We start from the raw sequence: 18,648 nt of genomic DNA on the forward strand, positions 1-18,648 counted from the left end.
GGCGGTTAAACATTAAACACAGAGAGAGAGAGAGAGAGAGAGAGAGAGAGAGAGAGAGAGAGAGGGGATTTCTGAGGCCAGTCCTACCCTGTTATCATCAAAGTTGGCCTGATGCCTCCCCGTAAAACAAACCCTCGCCTGAATATGTTTGGAAGAGAGATAAAAGTAAAAATCTTAAAATGCTTCACGTCAAACGCTCATCGAAGCCCGAGCAAAATAAAGAAAGGGCCCGTTTTAATAAACTTTTTTTTTTTTTTTTTTTTCTCCATCTCATTGCATTAAAGCAAGGGAATATTTCTGTTTGGATAAGATGACGGGGCAGATATAGCGCTGCCCCACTCGGATACTGCAACTGACACACCTTTATAGCAGGAGGGTGTCGAAGCACAGGATTTAAAAGGAAACTCGATGGGAAACAAGAGGGTTGATGAAAATGATAAAAAAAAGTGGAGGCAGTGGTGGAATGGGAGTGTGTTGGGGAAGAATAAAAGTTTAAAGGGAGGAACTGAAATTGAAATAACTTTATCGGAGCCATCGGTGAAGCACTGCATCACCATTTGGTTCTAAAGACCACGGGAGCGGCATTTCTACTATTTATTCATCTCCAAAGCCATCATATCATTTTATTTAATTTTCACAGAATAAAGTAGAAAGAATCACACTCTTTATTTGTCTCATTTTGCCTTTCCCTTGTCGCTTTCATCCCAAACTTGGGAGAGCCAAAATCACAGTTGGAATCACGCGCGCAGGTTGGCACGGATTAGAGGAAAAAGCTTCGAGTGGCCCTCTCGCGCTGATTAAAAATTGTCAGATACCGCCAATTAAAGCATTACGATCCGCATGACACCGCATTGTGAGCCAGGTGCACCCTCTCCGGGGTGAAAGCGTGTAGAAATCAGGGCTGATTGTGTTACATCATTATCCGCAGCCTCTTCAAACGTGGGCTGGATTCTCTTTCAAAAGGTCCATTTTCCGTGTTCGGTTGCCTAATTGTTCAGGCAACAAATGGCCTGATAATACTGTGCATCTACATAACACGCCTTAATAGGAGGCGATTGTTCCAACCTCGAGAACCAGATGGAAACTTCTAAGCCCTTCCTGAAATATCTAATCTATTTTTTAAGAAGTGGTGAGGTTGCGATCACCTCATGGGGCCCACACCAGCTTGAATGCAGTGCCCCGACACGGCTCAATTCTTTTCCCACACGGAAAGGAATGGGGCCCGATAATTCCTCGAACAGCTTAAGGCATTGTAGCTCCTAGCACAATGCAGAGGAAATCCTAAAACTAACGCACGTGTTGTGAGAGAATATTTCACAAAGCATTTCACTGCTAAAATGAGCTCAGATTCTGCAAAAAAAAAAAAAAAAAAAGGTCAGAGGTTCGAGGACTCCTCAGTCGCTCACCGTCCTGGATCACACCGCCTGTGACAACTGCACAGGGAAATCTGCTTACGTATTAATTCATTTATGTTCATTTGTGTGTATAAACACATGGAACAATAGCGAATAAAACATTGTTGCCTAGAGAATTAAATGGAGGCGCAATGAGCACATTCATTAAACTCGATTTGTTTTGCAAAATGAGTAATAATGAAAATATGCAACAAACATAAACAGACAAGTCTTGTGTTTTATTTTTGGTTTCCTGGCAGCCCTATATTAAAGTGTGGTATTCCCAGACTGCATATTTGAAGTTTATATATTTTTTTCCCCCAGTTCTCGTCTGTACTCTCATTGGGCTGTCAATCACACCGGCAGGAAAGTGCAAACTTGTAAATGGTTCTGACTTCACCCGTAGGTCCTCACCCGATAATGTTATATATATATTTTTCCTTTTAACAAAAACGAGACTTGATGAATTGTACACGTCGAGGCTATTGATTCCTTTAACTCCATATTACAATGGCCCTTTTGTTTGTCTGTTATCGATGTCTATTTCCCTGGGGAATGTGAACAACGGCAACTCCGGCGTGAGAGGGAAGAGAAGTGCTTCTTAAAGCAGTTCCGGTAAAGCGAGAAAATCCAGAGAGGGTCTTTGGTCAGGCCTTAGTGTGCGGAATCTAAATTTTGTTGAGTGTTTGTTGCCCTGATTCCGTGTCAGATGGCGCCGAGCATAACCGTCTCATTATCATATAAAACACCAGCAAAATGGGAAACGTCACATGGGGAAAAATAGGGAATAGATCGTTAAAATGTGTGTGTTCGGACTGAGAATACAAGAAGAGTGAACGGCTAGAAAGTAAATACAGCCACTTAAGGATAAAGTGGAGTAATACGAACGTGCTTTACTTTGTTTAATGAACTTGTATTGTTTTTACAACCCGTTGAAATAATTTACTTAGTCATTTATTTTTTGCATTCAATTTTATTTTTGATTGATCAAACAGGCTACTTCTGACTTAAGATTGTCTTTTGGACTCCCTCATTTCGGAGGTATTTCTAATTCCGGACCCGCCCTCATGTATATTTTTATGTTCAGTATATTATGTATAAATGTCAGAACCACTATAAGAGCAGCCCTAATATTCATGGTGATGCTTTATGTTGTAGTAACAAAAAATATGGAAAGCAATATACTGTATATATGGAGTATACTGTATATATGGAAAAGCCACGTAACCTGACATTTAAGGGATGGATGCTTTAGCAGCTTGTCTCTGGGTTCTGGTCGCTCTGTTATGTCACATCAGGCTGCATAGAGATCTGTAGAGAATGTTATTGATACAGTAAATACGGGAAAGTCATTACTGGGCAATAAGGGGATTATCAGGGGATAAAAGTACCATTTCTAATCTAAAAAAGAAAAAATGTTTATCCTTAAAATAAACGTCATCTGATAATGTATGAAGGAACAATGGAGACAGATTTAAAAAGATTAATTATTTTAATATTGCAATGCAGGTATGAAAACAGAGTGTATAAAACAAACATCAAGAGCTTATGGTGAAAAATGGGACGTTACTATCACTGTCAGCCATACTTCAAATCCTTAAAATAATATTAACCGATAATGACATTTCAAGGACAAAGGACTTAAAACGTGCTAATAGAAAACGCCAGATAGTACCTGAGAAAGCAAAATATCTCTTCAAATCGCTTCCGTGTTTCAATCAGCACCATTGAAAAAGGTTGTAGCTGTTTTTATTTTTTCCATATAAAGATCATGTCATTTATACCCAAATATATACTTTGATAGACTAACAATTCCAATAACGAGATGTTGGCTTTGATTTAAAAATAACGACAACAAAACAGAATTGAACGTGACAAAAGGCTGCTCATGAATAACCAAGAGAGTCACGTCAAGTGCTCGAGCGCTTTCTCTAAATTTACAGTAGAGATAGGACCTGTGCACTTCACTCCAGCCATAAACTGCTTCCTATCAACGGGCGCTATGAAAACACTATGAAAATGTCTACACAGCCGAAGGTTAACAGCGACAGTGGCATAACGCTGGAGGCTCCTCTTCAATTGCATTGTGTACATATTTGATTACATAAGACATTTAGTAAAATAAATTCTTGTAGACGTACAAAATCACTCAAACCGACATGGTGAATGATTGGTGTTTTCTGTAAATGGAGCATAATAAAAAAAAAAGAAAAAAAAGAAAAAAAAAAAAGAACCCACAGTAAGAAGAGAATCATGGCAGATGTCCATTTAATAGCTATTATAATCTCAGACGCAACGAAAATATAATAAAAAATTAAAATTAAAAAAAAGAAATGGCCATTATAAAAATTCTTTATTTTGACAATAAAAAGTCTAAGTGCACTGAATACACAGGATATAAAAACAGGGCAGTGCTCAACAGAAAACTTCAGTGGTCATAAGAAATCCACAAACAAAACTGTTGTCAATGCATCTGCACTCGTATTTACACCCAATGTTGAAGTGAAAAAAAACGACGACGGCGACTGTAACCGTGGCTGTTCGCAGCCGGTTTGGGAAAAGTTAATGTTCACATTTAAATGTGCTGTAGTAAACCAACCTTATCACAGTTTGTCTTCATTCCAGCATTCTTCAGCTGCTGTAGCTGGAAACAAGAGCAATCAGGAGGGCTTTTACAAGGGCAACCGTGAGGGCTTTTTACAGGGGGGGGGGGGGGGGGGGGGGGGGTCTGGGCTGCAAGACGTAGTAGTGCTTTCCCCTCTGCAGCGGTCCAACCTCATATCCTGCGTTTTTCTTTGGACATAAATCAAGATTGAAAAAAAAAACAACCAAAAAAAAGAAAAAAAAAGATTGATATTTTCTTCTGACAGATAATCTGGAGCACATAATCTTCACACAACGTGGGTCTCACCTGGACTAATGGCCGCAGCGATAAATACATCACGCCAACCCTCCTTGGCAAAGTCTTCCCAAACAATTTTGATGCTACCCGCTATGCACAGGGAATGTCTCGAAGTTCATTCGGACTTCACGTGGACGGGGTTGAGGTAATGAATTCTTGTTTGTATTACGTGAAAAATGCCTTAAATTTGTATTATCGTGTCAAAATGACAAGAAAAGACAATCTGGATGGACGACCGCTCAAACCACATCAGTGACTAATCCCTCGGACATCTGAATTGGCTCCGCAAATCCGAGAGGAAGGAGTCTGTGCTTTCTCTACGGGTTTTGGGCGGCCAGGCAACCTCCTCAGAAAGGTGCCACAATCCTCCTTAATGAAACGTCCACCACGATCAAAAACATTACATTTTAGACCCTGAACATGATGTTTTCAAGTTGTTTTTTTTTTCCTTTAGATCTGCTTTACACTTACATGTTATTATGAAAAAAAGGAAATGAGGGTTTATATCCTTCACCATTCTGAGCCATCCTTCTACCTCAAAACAGAGAGAGGAAAAACCTTCTCCGTCCGTTCAGACCGTACATCAAGCAGCTGGCACCTCCCGCTATTAGTGTTATCACCAGGTTGAACCTGTACCGTAACTAGTGGTCACAAAATGTTTTAGATATGGACACGGTCAAGTACCTTGATTGGCTTAAAGTTTCTTTACGCAATAACCCCCCCCCCCCAAAAAAAACAAAAAATTAAAAAAAAACTCCATACCGACGTCTCACGTGTACAGCAATACAAATGAGTCTGTAGATATTAGTCATCTGAACACTGTAGAAAATAAATAGAGGCACTGCGGTAGTTCAAAGTCTCGGTTTGATAACTCCAAGATTGTCACCTCATGGAGCTCCAAGTTCACCACCTTAAAAAAAAACAAAAACCAGCAACACGGCAGGATAAGAAAATACAATTTCCCCACATGTATCGTGCACATTTTTACAACAGGAAAACTCAATTTAATCAGAGTGCGTGCGTAGGCCTGGATTTTCCCCAAATGTTAGAAACCAGACGCCCACCAGATAAGCTTGCATTTGAATTGCTCATGTTCAATGTTAAGATGTTTCCCAACTCTACCGGCGTTGGTTTTGCGGTTTGGGGGGGGATGACTAAAGGAAACACTGACCCACCCTCAGCGGGACTCGTACGTCCGCACTCAGATGTTTAAATATTTATGCCCCGTTCACGTCCTGTCTCTCTGATTGAGCGGCGGGTCCAAACAGTGAGACTGATAAACGGCTGACAGATGTTTAAGGAGGAACCCGTGCCGGATGCATGGGGAGCAGGGTATTAGTTTTAACGTAAACTCCAACGGTTCCACTCCCGACACGCGGGGAATTAATTCCGATTCTAGATGTTATCGCCGCCTCCGTTTCCCCCACTATCTCAAATGCAGAGTTCACCACACGAGATTGTTGACATTTTTGTCAACCCGGGAATTAATTAACTGGGCCACAAATAGTTGAAACCATGTGCAATCACGTCGCAATAGTCTCTTTGATGTTCACTTCTGATAGCGGCTCCAGAAGGAAATTCAAAACTTGAGTTTCCCACTGAGCTGAGGGTGAGAAGATTACACTTGATAGCTCAAGAGCGGTGGCTCCCTTTCCCGCTACAATACCACTGTGACCCGAGGAGCAGAATCACTGGGTAACACTGAGGAATTGTCAGAGATCGAGGTGACTTTTTTTTTTTTTTTTTTTTTTTTTTTAACCCTTAAACGAAACTTAGATAAACTGACGTTTGGGACTGACATTCACACTCAATCGGACGAGCCGGAGAACAGGTACATTCGCTGCAGACATATCAACGCGCCAAAGACAGCCATTTACTTCGACATTGGTCACGAGACGTTCCCGTCGTCGGGGAGAACGGCGTGCAGGGGGATAAGGCTTTCGCACTGCTCGCTGTCGTCGGGCAACCTGGGGGGTGGGGGAGCAGGAGGAGGAGGGTGTCAGTCATCATCGTGGACATCATCTTGACAACAATCATTAAGGTAATCATCCCTCTCTGGGTGAGTGCAAGCGTTCGCAGAAGAATGGAGTACATAACTGCCAAGCCAAGGATATTCAGCCAAGCATGTACATCTGATTACAGACTTAACCTAGCATGGCTATAAGCTACAAATGAAATCGATTGTCCTTGTTGCAAAGTCAGGAGAGAACGTGTGTGTGTGTGTGTGTGTGTGTGTGTGTGTGTGTGTGTGTGTGTGTGTGGCAACCAGGGTGTCACAGTTGCAGTAAATTCTTTTTAGATAAGCATACACACAAACACAATTGATTTTATACTAGTCTATTTGTTATCAAAAACATTATTATTATTATTATTATTATATTTTTTTATTTATTGAAAAAAAAAAACATTGACATTGACATCCCCATTCAGTCTTGTATCTACCTCCTGCTGGGGGTTGATAAAAGTCTATGGCAGAGCTTTACGTGCAAAGGTCATCTCTCTTTCTTTTCTTTTTTTCCCATGAGGTAGATAGAAGTGTGTGTTTTCTGTAGTGGTACCTCTGGATACGGTGTTTGCGGCAGATGAAGGCAAACACCCTCCTCAGACCGACCATGACGGGATCCCAGTTGTTGTAGTGGCACAAGAGGGTCGCGATGAAGAAGGAGAGGAATACCGGCACGGCTCCGGCGAAGAACAGCCAGGAGAAGCGCACCTGGCGGCACACCCTGTTTTTAGATGCTTGGGCCACAATGATGTCATTTATGTCACAGGAATATAAGGATTATAGCAACCCTCAGAAAGGGAGCAATTTAATCAGAGCATTTCATTTAGCAAATTAAATCACTGACTTTGTTGTTAAAGTTCTTTCATTTTGTTTCAGTCAGCAGTAACATTATTTTAAACACTGAACAATTGGAAGAGTAACAGAGCTTTAACAATGCCGTATGTTAAGAAAGGGTTTGAATAATTATGTTGTTCGCCATGAGTTGGCCGATTTTAACTTTGTCATAGTCTATTTTATTACAGTGCTTAACTTATAGCTGTTTTCTGAACATGGTTAACTTTATGCACCATCTGCTCGGGATAATTGTCTGAGAGCGACGCAACGGCATGAACTGTTTCAGAGACCACCCAAAAAAAAAAAAAAAAAATCAAGAGGTTATATTACCTTCAAAAAGTCTTTTTCCATATTAAAATGCTAAATAAGCAAAGCTCAGCGCGACTGTTGCGCTGTTTTCGAGTGCAAAACATACCTTCTGCAGGCAAATATCTGCCATGATAGAGAGGGGGATGGTGAGGCTCAACGCCAGAGTTCCTACTAGAGAAGAGGTGAGGAAACAGCCCCTGTGGACAGAGAAACTCATTCCACTCAAGTTCCAGTGAGGAATCTACGAGGGGAAAAACTGATGTGTTAATGTGATAATATATCAAAATGAAAATGTTGTCTTTGATTTTGGCGGAACTGCAAAGAAAACTGACTGCAACATACAGTGCATGATGTGACATTTGAAAAGAGTTTATTACTTTCTGATGCCGTGTAAACATGTGCAGCGTCTGAATGTGCAGCCCCTCGTAGTTATTCTTGTGCTTCCAGAATAACCACCAAGGTTGTACATCCAGACACATCCATCATTATGCTTTATTGAGAACTATCAGTGTTAAACTAGTTCATGCAACACGGTGTGTTCAATATGGTACCAATTCTAAATTTCACAGCATATACAGTAATCATATATATTCAATAATATACACATTCCAAATGATATATAAAACCCTAATGACTATCACGATGATGAAATCTGAAACATATTGCTCAAGTGCTCCATCCAAAAAGCTTAGGCTGAGGGACTTTGTTGTGTTCCAAAAACTGCCAAACCGAAAATGCACCGTCTTACCACAACCAGAGGAACTCCGAGAGGACGGTGCCGATGAGGCCGTTGATGAGGATGTACGTCCACACCAGCTGGTTGGGCAGCTCAAAGGCCTCGAAGCCGGTGTAGTGGAGCAGGAGGAAGCCGGGCCACAGCAGCAGCAGGTTAAACAGACCCACAAACCCTGAGGGACGCACGGTAACTCAATCAATTCAAGTGGCTTGGTATTTAGCATAATGGAAGTCTTCTGGCGCAGACGCGCAGGAGTCTTTTAATTTTTCAGATGAGTGACATTTTCAGATTTCATTATCTTCCGATGGAGTCCGGGGGATCTGCGCATTCCAATCAGGGCATCAGTACTTTCGGTTGTTGCGTAACAACTACGTGCAAAATAACCTTGTATAACTCTGTGACTGCAAAGAACATGTGTAATATAATTGTAAATGTAAAATTGGCGATTGCTACTCATTAATATATTCATTATATATAATATAATATATATTAAATATTAATATATATACATAATATAATATATTTCTGGTATCACGCTTTTTCATACTCAATAGATACAAAAATGTATCTATTGAACCGTGTCTCAGAGCACGATTGTGGAATTCTTTTCGTGATAGAAATAACTACATTTAAACCAATTGATTTGAATGGGGAGAATTATGCTGGTTATATTTATACTGGTTATATATATTTATACTGGTCATATAATTAATTTTAATACATCCATGCCACCCCCGGCACACTTTGGTCAGGTTAGTTTTAGTGAACATATCTGTGCAGTCGAAGAAAATATCCCCATTCAGATAAATTGGTTTAGATTTAATATTATGTAGCCCGAGAAAATCTCCCCACTCAAATTAATTGGTTTAAATTTTGTTTTATGTAGCACCAGATAAAAGTCAGACATTCATGCTCCAGGAGGCTGTTCAACAGATTAATTTTTGTCACTATGAGCACCAAACAGAACAGCGAGCTGTGATATAAATATCTTAACACGCTTGTGCGTGTCATGCTCCCTGGATGTTGAGTATTTACAACGGCATGCAATTTGAACAAAAAAAGGCGTATTGACGGGCACTTTACGGGTAGTATGATGGAATTAACAGCGGCAGGACACAAAATTCTGCATTACCAAAGAACATGGGAATGTCCAACTTATCCTCCCGATCCACCCTCCTCTTGATCATCACGATGTAGACGGCGTAGAGCGCAGCCCCAGCCAACGACCACAGAGAACCTTTGGAAAGCAAAGTTTTCAATGCTGGTTTTGGATACAAGGTCTGACGCCATGCTCATGTACGCAGACTCCCAAAAATGCTCAGATTCCTCGACCCGACACGACAAGCTCTTGTAGCATCGGGGTTTTCATTCAACGTTTTTTCACGTTACGTGCCTATTTTGTGCAAACAACAATCCCACCAATCATAACCTTTAGAGGACGGACGGCCCACTTATCACAAATACCGACCCGCCTGTCCCGCCGTCAACAGGGAAATATAAAAATGAACCGCTGCTTCATTTTAACCCGACCCTAACCCACAGCCATGAATTCCACTGTTACCTATGACGCCATTTCCATCGGGATTATCCATGCTGGAGAAACTGACGAGGGCGACGCCTCCCATGCTGAAGAGAGAAGACGAAAAATTATTCTCGGGAAATTGTATGTTACACGACAAAGGCTGGTTTAGAGGAACCAACAGAGACTTGAATTCTAAAATTACAATAAAAAAAATAAAAAATAAAGAGAAGCTCTTTCCGGTAGGATAGAAGGTGAATCAACTCAATTGGCTGTTAGTTTAACAGTTGTCTATGACATAGCATTGTGGAATTGAACACTTCCATGGTTGCTCAGTATCCCCCCCGCATTCAATCACAGCTGTAAACAAACTCAACATTCCTTTTCGGTGAAGCGGAACTACAGTGTTTGTGTCTGACGCTAATGGGCCGCTTCTCCCTGATAAGATTAAACAGCGGCTGATTCAAAGCATTAAACAAACAACACAGGAAGCAAAGTCGTGTCATGTGAGAGCAAACCAGGCGTGCAAGCCTCCCCGCTCCTACAGCTGTCCGTACGGTCGTTCGCAACGCCGTACCTCAGAGACACGGCTAACAGTTTGGACAGGGTGAAGCGATCACTGCTGTTACTGGGAAATATGGCTGCCAGGATGAGAGTAAACAGGCCTGCGGATAGAGAGGAGAGGGTTATTATTATTATTTTTTTTTTTTACAACTTTTATACAGGTAGAGTTAATTTATTCCGAACAATACTATTACGACTGCTTTAACAACAGCCATCCGATGGAGAAATTATTGCATACACGAAAGATTAGGGTTTTAGAACCCAGAGGCAAAGACAAAAATGGAAAGAATATACTGTAAGTTGTGAGTGCTGCCTGTTTCCAATGCATTAAATTCAGGTGGGATTTCTAAACTACATTTTTTTTCGTTCGGTGTCTTGAAATTTGCCTCCATTGAAACTCGGGAGGAAAGACGGAAGACTGACCTGAGGTGGATGACAAGACATTCACTATGGCAACCTGCGTGGCGGACAGCGCCTCCTGGTAGGACAAGTTAGCCAGGAACCACTATTAAAGGGCAACAGAGATGAACAACAGACAGTGAAAATATGGACGAGGGGACGTGGTCCAAAACGACGTACGTTTAAAACCTCCAGACGCTAACTTTGAACGTTTCTCCCCAAAACCAAAATATTGGTTTCCATTATTTACCACTGTAGGCTTCTTTTTCGTCCAGGCTTAACGCTAGCAAGGAAGGTGGCTCCGGAAATTAAGACAGGTTTATTTTCGGTGGGGTTTCTGTATGCGTTGGACATTTTCTGTTTATTTCAACTATTCATGAATGCCAAAAACTAAAAGCAAGGGCCTTTTGAAGTGCCAATATGACCGAGACGCAAAATCGCATGAAAATTTCACGAGAAATATCTTACACAAAACTTGTCTTTTAGGTGTGCTCCGGATGGCACCCAAAATGTAGAGCAGTCATTTCAACGTTGTGAAATAATTGGCTGGAAGTCCCTCGGAATACAAATTGACATAGTACTCTGTGTGTCGTGTTGTAATGGAGACGTGTGACTATTTGTAAATGACATCTCAGTTTGGCGACGGTATTGGGGTTTCTTTCGGAGTGCTTCTCATTCCTTTTCAGATTAGAACTAAAGCTCATCTCCTCGGCACACAGGCTGAGAATGCTCTGTGACGAAAAGCTCGCCGGGGCCCTTTGTGAGTCCTCAAAGAAGGGAAAATAAGATTTTTTATTTTTTTTTTAAAGCGTGAGAGCACATCTGCATTTCAATATCAGGGCAGAGCTACTGCCCGACGGGCCGCTCTGTCAAAAAGCTGAGTCCCCCCCGCGCCTACCACAAAGCAGAAGAAGAAGCTGATTTTGGCCACGTCGGTGACGGTCAGCTTGCCAGCGGTGCGGAGCATGCTCTCGTGGTCCTTGGCCGCAGGGTAGGACATGCGTGACAGTTTAGCCTCCAGCGCTTGAGTTGAAGGCAGCTGCCGAACCTCCATGATATTGCTAAAACGTACCCTTTGCTTTTTGGATGCTGCTGTTGGGGGGGGTGGGGGGGTTCAAGAGAAATAAAGATCAATTTCCTATATTGCAAAATAATTGCACTCCTAAATCCTTTTGATTTTATTGATATTGATCGGTACATAAAACTTGTATATCTTCTGCAAAGTTACTGCAGCTACTTCTTTCCTGTGTTGCATTAACCTCTATTTTGACCTGTGAATTCCAATAAAGTGCAATCTTCCAAAAGTCATTCGTGGTAAAATAAAACAAAAAAACAATATCTGTTGTTAATATACAGCAAGCGTATAAGCATACACAATTGATTGAAACACAGAGACTCATTAAACCCCTTAATGTGTTGACTCAAAACCCTTCGTACAGCGCATCCTGAAGCTCTTCACTGCCCTCTGTTGTTCAGGTCTCTGCTTATTTTATCACATCAAATTAGATTAGAAATTAGGGACACGCTATGGATGTGACAAGCATAACCAACATCTGCATGTTACATGACATGTCATGAATTTTAATGGTGGTAAAAAAACAAAAAACCCAATTCTAAGATAATAGATTGTGCTATAATTTTTCAACCTTGGAATGTTATTCAATTCCAAAGACAACTTATTAATTACTCTTTGAAATTGCAGTTGCACATGGTTAAGAAAATGCACATTATTTTTCGTCCAAGGATATCATCATGTGTTAAATGATCTTATCTCACGCATGTTACGAGTAACAGATATCGCTTCGCTAACAATTTAGTTTACTCACAGGTTTCATACTCTCCATTGAAACAGTGCGAGTGTTCCGTGGGCACATCTTGGAACTTGACTGGAACGTACAGGGGTTCACTCTATGGCATACAGGAGAAAAAGACGTCTCTATTTATTGCATCTAAAAAGATGCATGTTACACAGGGTAAAAACAACATTGAACTGAAAAAACATGTCTCAAAGGTAAACTGTTAACTTAATATTTCACCAATAGTTGTCATTGGATAAGAACAGCGTATTGTGCATTTCTCATTAGCAGCACGGCCTATGAAAAATCTAAATCTATAATGCATTTTCGCCTGCTCTCAATATTCTCATCATATTTATTGCTCAACCTGTGGGCCAAATGTTGCCATTGTACATTAAAATCATTATATTCTGCTCATAAAGACATTCCAATTTCTAAATAACAGTAATGTATTGAAAAACACATAATAAAAAAAAAATAAAAAAATTTACTTTAAGTTAAATATAAAGGAGCTGCTGTCAATAGATGGCAAAACGGGCTTTCTAAGGATCTTTAGAAATATATTTCATCCTACATTACAATGAATCTTTAATGCCATTCAATTTAAAATAACATATTCAGCCTCCGCGCAAATACCCGCTCAATTGAGCAACTTCTAACGATTCAAAGAATAAAAATACACTTACCAATGAATTATTTATATTTGTTTCAGTAGTGCAGGGAGCAAAGTAGGCCTCAGCATCAGCAAACTGGAAAGATTTTATTCACACCATGAGCGCCCAGAATAATAAAAAATTATTAAAAAAAAAATCCCAAATGAACCACACTAAACCAGCATGACAGTTAAAGGTAAAGAAATTTTGGAGGTTTTGTCCATCCATATATAATTATACCCGGGGCCGCCCTCCAGTTCCAAAGCCGGTGCCTTGCTGAAGGCCGGTGGCAGGAGGAGTTGTACCTTAAATACATGTCATGGCAGGAAACCCTGTTGTAACCCAACGTCAACATGCAAAGACCGAGACCACCGTCTGGTTCGAACCCAGGACTTTCTTGCTGCGAGGTGACGGCGACTGATCACTGCTAAGGGTGCGCCAATCAATCAATCAATCAATCGCCCGCCGATGGCGGTCCGCTGATATTCATTCTAAATAGTTTGATCGGTGATCGGTATAAAGGCCGATCAAATGACGCAAAACACGCAGGACAATTTCTCTTCCCTGTTATGCACGGCGGTGTTTCCCAAACACTGATTTGTTTGTGCCGACCCGCCACAATATCAACATCGACTGCCCCCATACATTTTCTATTTTTTTTTTTACTATTTAAACCAAAATTTTGCATTTATGGACCCGGCCCGAGCCCGGTTTAAAACCAATGTTTAAAAACATTTTTTTCTTAGTAAGTTGGCTGTTTATAAGTAAACTAATTCCGAGCTGTTTGGATGACAAAAATCCAGAAAATTTCCAGAATTGCGTGCGGAATCTTATATCCTACTCCCTTTTGCGAAAGACTCATAAAGCGAGTGTGACGCCGTAGGCCACGAAAACCCACTTTTGCTACACTTACATTTCAGATCAAACCTCTGATTGACTGGTGATGACAACATAATTGACTCAAGTGATGAACAATCAGACTTCAGAGAGAAATTTGAATGACAGAAATCCATTCTGAAGTACGCACGAGATCTTAAGGGGAGAAGAAACGCGCTGCGTGCACATGTTGCAGTATTATACCATACACAACATTCTGATTATCACACCAAATAGCTTACTCCTCACCCCAATTATTAAAAAAAGACGTTACATATCTGACCACGAGACTGGAAATGGAGGGGAAATTCCTACCTGACAAACGGAGCATCTTATATACGTTATTATTTAATATTACATTTAAGAGAGCATGGGTGTGTGCCTCCTTCTTCCAGCCCTGTTTATTTATTCCTCAGGGAAGCTATACTGTCGACTATAAGTTCCTGCCAAAACAAAGGTACACTTCTTGGAAATACTGTGTTTGGTTTAGACGAGGGGACAGAGCCTGGGTAGAGTGTGCAGGAGACAGGATTTGACAAAATGACACTGCGGAGTTTCAGCGCACCCAAAATGGCATACGAGGCCCTTATCAGTAAAGGTGACATTTTTGCGTTGACAGTTCATGTATTTTGATGTATCCGCAATATAAACAAAAGAGGGCAAAGGAATATACTGTAAAGGAAAGCAGAAAGGTGTACGAAGCAACTACGCTCCGTGCACAAAGATCCGCACAAAGGTAAATAACTGGCGCATGATGGAGATGTCACCAACAGGCGACACGCCCACCGGATCGCTTGCTATGAATTTTCCGGACAATCACCTGCTCTGTTCACACTTACCACGCAATCGGACATTACGCAGGCTTTGTACTAGGGGCCTGGCTGGGTAACGTCTGGTCCAACTGATTCGGACATTTGCGTTCACACATACAGCTCCTCTGGGTAATGTTCAGGTAATTTCAGGATCTCAGTGCATGTTTGAAAGCAGCTTAAGAGAGAGTGGATTGTGTTGCACATGTTGTCTAGTGCCAATAAATAAACAGTTATCAATTCATGATACTTTCTCATCTCCTAATGTTAATACTTAATATACAATGTTGTTAATAATAGTTAAACAAATAAATAATGCTATAAAATAAATGGAAGGCTTCAAATATAACCTGTGATCAGTATTGGCCCATACTGCTTCCAGCAATCGGCCCCAAAAATCCTGATCAGAGCCCCCTTAATCGCTGCTACCACTCGGGAGGATTGAGGCCTAAGTAAAAGCTGGTTCTGAATACCAGCTTAGCATAGTTTATGATAGAACAAGGGTCTGGCTGGGAAACTGTGCATTCGCCACAGGGTGGAACCTCAGGTAGTGGCATCATAAATCTCTACAAAACAGCTCCAAATTACTTAATTGGCTACCAAGCTAGCCCACCACACCATAAGTGGCAACGTGAGTATTTCACTGAGGTTGTCAAATGGGCGCCCCCTTTCAACAGTGAGTTCTGGCGTCCCAAATCCAACCTCCTCCATACCCACATCCGGCACCCACAGCCTACCCCCTATTCCATCTATGCAAAGCGATAATCCTTAACTAGCGCCACTGGCCCTGCACAGGTGTGCTCAGTATTAGGGCTGAACTATTAATCAAATTCAATGTTGTTGTATCCAAAGCTGTGTTTGTCATACTGTAGAATGATTAATTGCTTGCTTTTAGTAAATAATACAGAAGATAAGGAACTTAAAAAAATAAATAAACCATACTAAATGTCATTCACGATATTGGTCAAAAAAATATATATATATATATCACAATTTGATTATTTTCCCAAATTGTTCAGCCTTACTCAGTATTTATCTTCAGTCCCTAATTAGCAATATTATAGTTAATCGTCTCTAAACATTTCAAATTGTTCTGTCGTGATAGACACGATTACCGTTTTGAGGCAAAGAAAGTTAAAACCTTTTTTTCCCCACCAAATCCCCACATCCTTTCCAATGCCATTACACCTCCCCCTTGTGGTGACAAGTGTGATGTGACTACTTACAAAGGCAGAGCGTCGCCGCTGCAGGGTCCCGGTGCACTGTTGTCTCCACGGCCTCCAGATCAGAAACCCCAGCAAGTAGAGCACAAACATGGAGGTCTTCGTAAATGTGCTGAAAAAGGGCTTGTTGTACTCCTGCCTCTTGAAAATATACTGAAAGTAAAAAAATGAAAATAAAATGCAGCAAAGGAAAGTTCTCTCTGAAATGATCGAATTAGGCAAGTTTATTTGTAAAGCACATTTCATACACGAGGGCGACTCAAAGTTCCTGAGATGAGGCATAGCAAAACATTGTATGAAGGCAAAGAATAATAAAAGGCTAGATTTAAAAATCTAAAAATAGATAAAAATCACAGAAATAACAGCTTAAGTCTTAATTAAAAAAGAAGAGGTCTATATCCTTAAAAATGCCTGGAGTCAAACCCACACCCGCTTGAACTTGACTGAAATACTTGTCTTACCAGCTTCTTCTGGTTCGTTGCAGACAGCCGTAGGGGCACGGCACTTTTGATTTGAATAACTCAATCCATTTAGTTTTGCAATACAAACACTCGCAACCAAGCACATAATTCCTTCCTCCATGTGGGAAAAAGGGGATAGTAGCTAATCGAGAAAGTTGTGTCACGCCAGGGCAGTCACGAGTTTCTGTATCAGCTGTTTTACGTTTGTGTTGCATTTCTGTTTCACCGGGGCGAGCACGGCAGAGCGGCGTTAACCTCAGGGGAGCCCTTACTGAGGTCAGCTCGGAGGACGCCACCCAGATGACGTCCACCAGCAGAAGGATCGCGACCCCCAGGGCCATGCGCCTCCGCTGGGCCGCCGAGCTGCTCTGGGAGCCTATCCGGTTCATGATGAACACCCACACCATCTGGACGCTGCTGGATGAGAGCACACGTGTGCGTGGACACAAGAGCATAAGAAGTGAACAAAAACATGCACATACAAGGTTTTCGGTACAGATCGACCAGCACATGATGCTTGCTTGCTATCCGTCCGAAGGTTCTCGTCAGGCCTTACATGGCCCTGGGTTGTTGGGATGCCATAAATGAACAACCCACGGAAGTTATAAGAAATGCCATGTCATATCTGTGATGTTCATTAATTTAAGAGGGACCTATACGCGGGATTGTGCCCCGTTTGTAATGCATTTGACAGCAGTGCTAAATCTTCAGCGCAGCCGGGCGGTCAAAGTTTTTGGGCGATTCGGGTCATGTAGGTGCGACGATTCGCCCCCATTTTAAACGCGTCGAAGCTGGACCTGTCATGGCGGGTTGCACCGTCTACGGCGCCCAGACGTAGGAGAGAAAAAACGTATAAAAGTGCATGTACTGTAGGGCTTGTTCTTGGTTGAGTGGAGAACCCTTGAGACAAACTCAAGGATTGTGTCAAAAAGTTGATTTTGAAGCAAGCGGAGACGAGAAAAAAAGCAAAAAAACAAAATAAAACCTCAGGAAAACACCGCGCAGATGGCTCACGGAAAATGAAATGCCAATACCTGTGAGTCCTTCAGAAGGATTCTAATGTGGGGATGTCTGAAAAGCCTCGAGGCACACAGGACCCTGGGAGAGGGCGACAGAAGGCAACGTTAGGAATCACCTTGTTTTAATGCACTTTCTTTCCAGTCAACAGATTAGATAGACTGACTGACAGACAGACAGATAGAACGATAGATAGATAGACAAACAGACAGATACAGATAGACCGATAGATAGATCGACAGACAGACAGACAGATAGACAGATAGATCAACAGACAGATAGATAGATAGATAGATCGACAGATAGATAGATAGATAGATAGATAGATAGATAGAGATAGATAGATCGACAGACAGATAGACAGATAGATCAACAGATAGCTAGATAGATAGATAGATAGATCGACAGACAGATCAACAGATAGCTAGATAGATAGATCGATCAAATGGTAATAAATTACAATGCTAAAAAATACAGATTGATGAGATGCCCCAATTATGAAATGCACGTCTCTTTTTTTTCCTTATCCAAATACCTTCTGAAAAACGAACCTGGGAAAAGTTACCCTAGAATTCCATGGAACGGATTGGGAAACCGTTGCAGAAGGCACAGCAGCCACAGGGGTATGGCGCGGAGCGGGGAGCGGGACCTACGGAGACACAAAAAGACATCAACTCCACACCGCGACGTGAGGCTCTCAACGCGGCTCCGCGCAAACAAAAGCGGGACGACTCAATTCGACTGGTTGTCTGCACGCAGGTAGACCACCCGGGGGGTAACGTCGGCGCCACTTACTCTGGTCAGACTGAAACGACCAGAGGCCATACTTTGTCGGCCCGCGATGGATGCCATCGAATAAGAGCTGAATAAGCAACTGTCTGACAACGCCATTAAACCAGCCTGTGCGCTACGTGTGTTTCTAGGTTAACGTGATGCTAGCTCAATGCTAAATGCTAAAATTGTGTACAGCATTGTGAAATGATCGACGTCGTTATTTACCCGAATAGTCGCAGCAAAAAAAAAACAACTATCTCGCCGTCGCCATTAGTGACTCTCGTTTTGTTTCCTGGTTTTTAACCGGTCAATTATTATACATCCTGGTGTTGCGACGAAATGCTTTGACAGTGGGATATTGTAAACATTAGCACATT

At 41.6% G+C, this 18,648-nt stretch overlaps 1 protein-coding gene across 6 annotated transcripts; it reads right to left on the reverse strand.

The window, feature by feature from the left end:
* Nucleotides 1–2,900: 2,900 nt before the first annotated feature.
* On the reverse strand, nt 2,901–18,648 carry LOC307243854 (solute carrier family 35 member F5-like). 6 transcript variants are annotated; one of them, XM_080018823.1, is made up of 17 exons: nt 18,497–18,648; nt 18,049–18,146; nt 17,515–17,578; nt 16,753–16,894; nt 16,023–16,172; nt 13,145–13,207; nt 12,489–12,570; nt 11,561–11,754; nt 10,687–10,768; nt 10,277–10,364; nt 9,742–9,806; nt 9,313–9,417; nt 8,193–8,352; nt 7,551–7,641; nt 6,855–7,009; nt 6,174–6,263; nt 2,901–5,206 (listed from the first exon to the last, which is right to left on the reverse strand). In XM_080018823.1, the coding sequence occupies exons 4-16, from the start codon at nt 16,885–16,887 to the stop codon at nt 6,185–6,187; spliced, it is 1,449 nt and encodes a 482-aa protein (XP_079874949.1). In that variant the 5' UTR covers nt 16,888–16,894; nt 17,515–17,578; nt 18,049–18,146; nt 18,497–18,648; the 3' UTR covers nt 2,901–5,206; nt 6,174–6,184. The 6 variants fall into 6 exon arrangements, with proteins under 6 accessions (XP_079874949.1, XP_079874948.1, XP_079874947.1 ...); XM_080018822.1 differs by having other exon boundaries at nt 2,901–6,263; nt 18,063–18,146; XM_080018821.1 differs by having other exon boundaries at nt 2,901–6,263; nt 16,753–16,897; nt 18,063–18,146.

The sequence above is a fragment of the Zeus faber genome (genome assembly GCF_960531495.2).
Source record: "Zeus faber genome assembly, chromosome: 18".
In the NCBI taxonomy this organism is placed as follows: domain Eukaryota; kingdom Metazoa; phylum Chordata; class Actinopteri; order Zeiformes; family Zeidae; genus Zeus; species Zeus faber.

Bases quoted from the DNA above. Each gene is read 5' to 3' on its own strand.
- LOC307243854 (XM_080018822.1), bottom strand. From the start codon at position 16,887: ATGGTGTGGGTGTTCATCATGAACCGGATAGGCTCCCAGAGCAGCTCG. The intron at 10,365-10,686 runs GTCAGTCTTCCG...CTCTATCCGCAG, and splicing joins TGTCTTGTCATCCACCTCAG to GCCTGTTTACTCTCATCCTG. The intron at 8,353-9,312 runs GTAATGCAGAAT...TGCGTCCCTCAG, and splicing joins GGACATTCCCATGTTCTTTG to GGTTTGTGGGTCTGTTTAAC.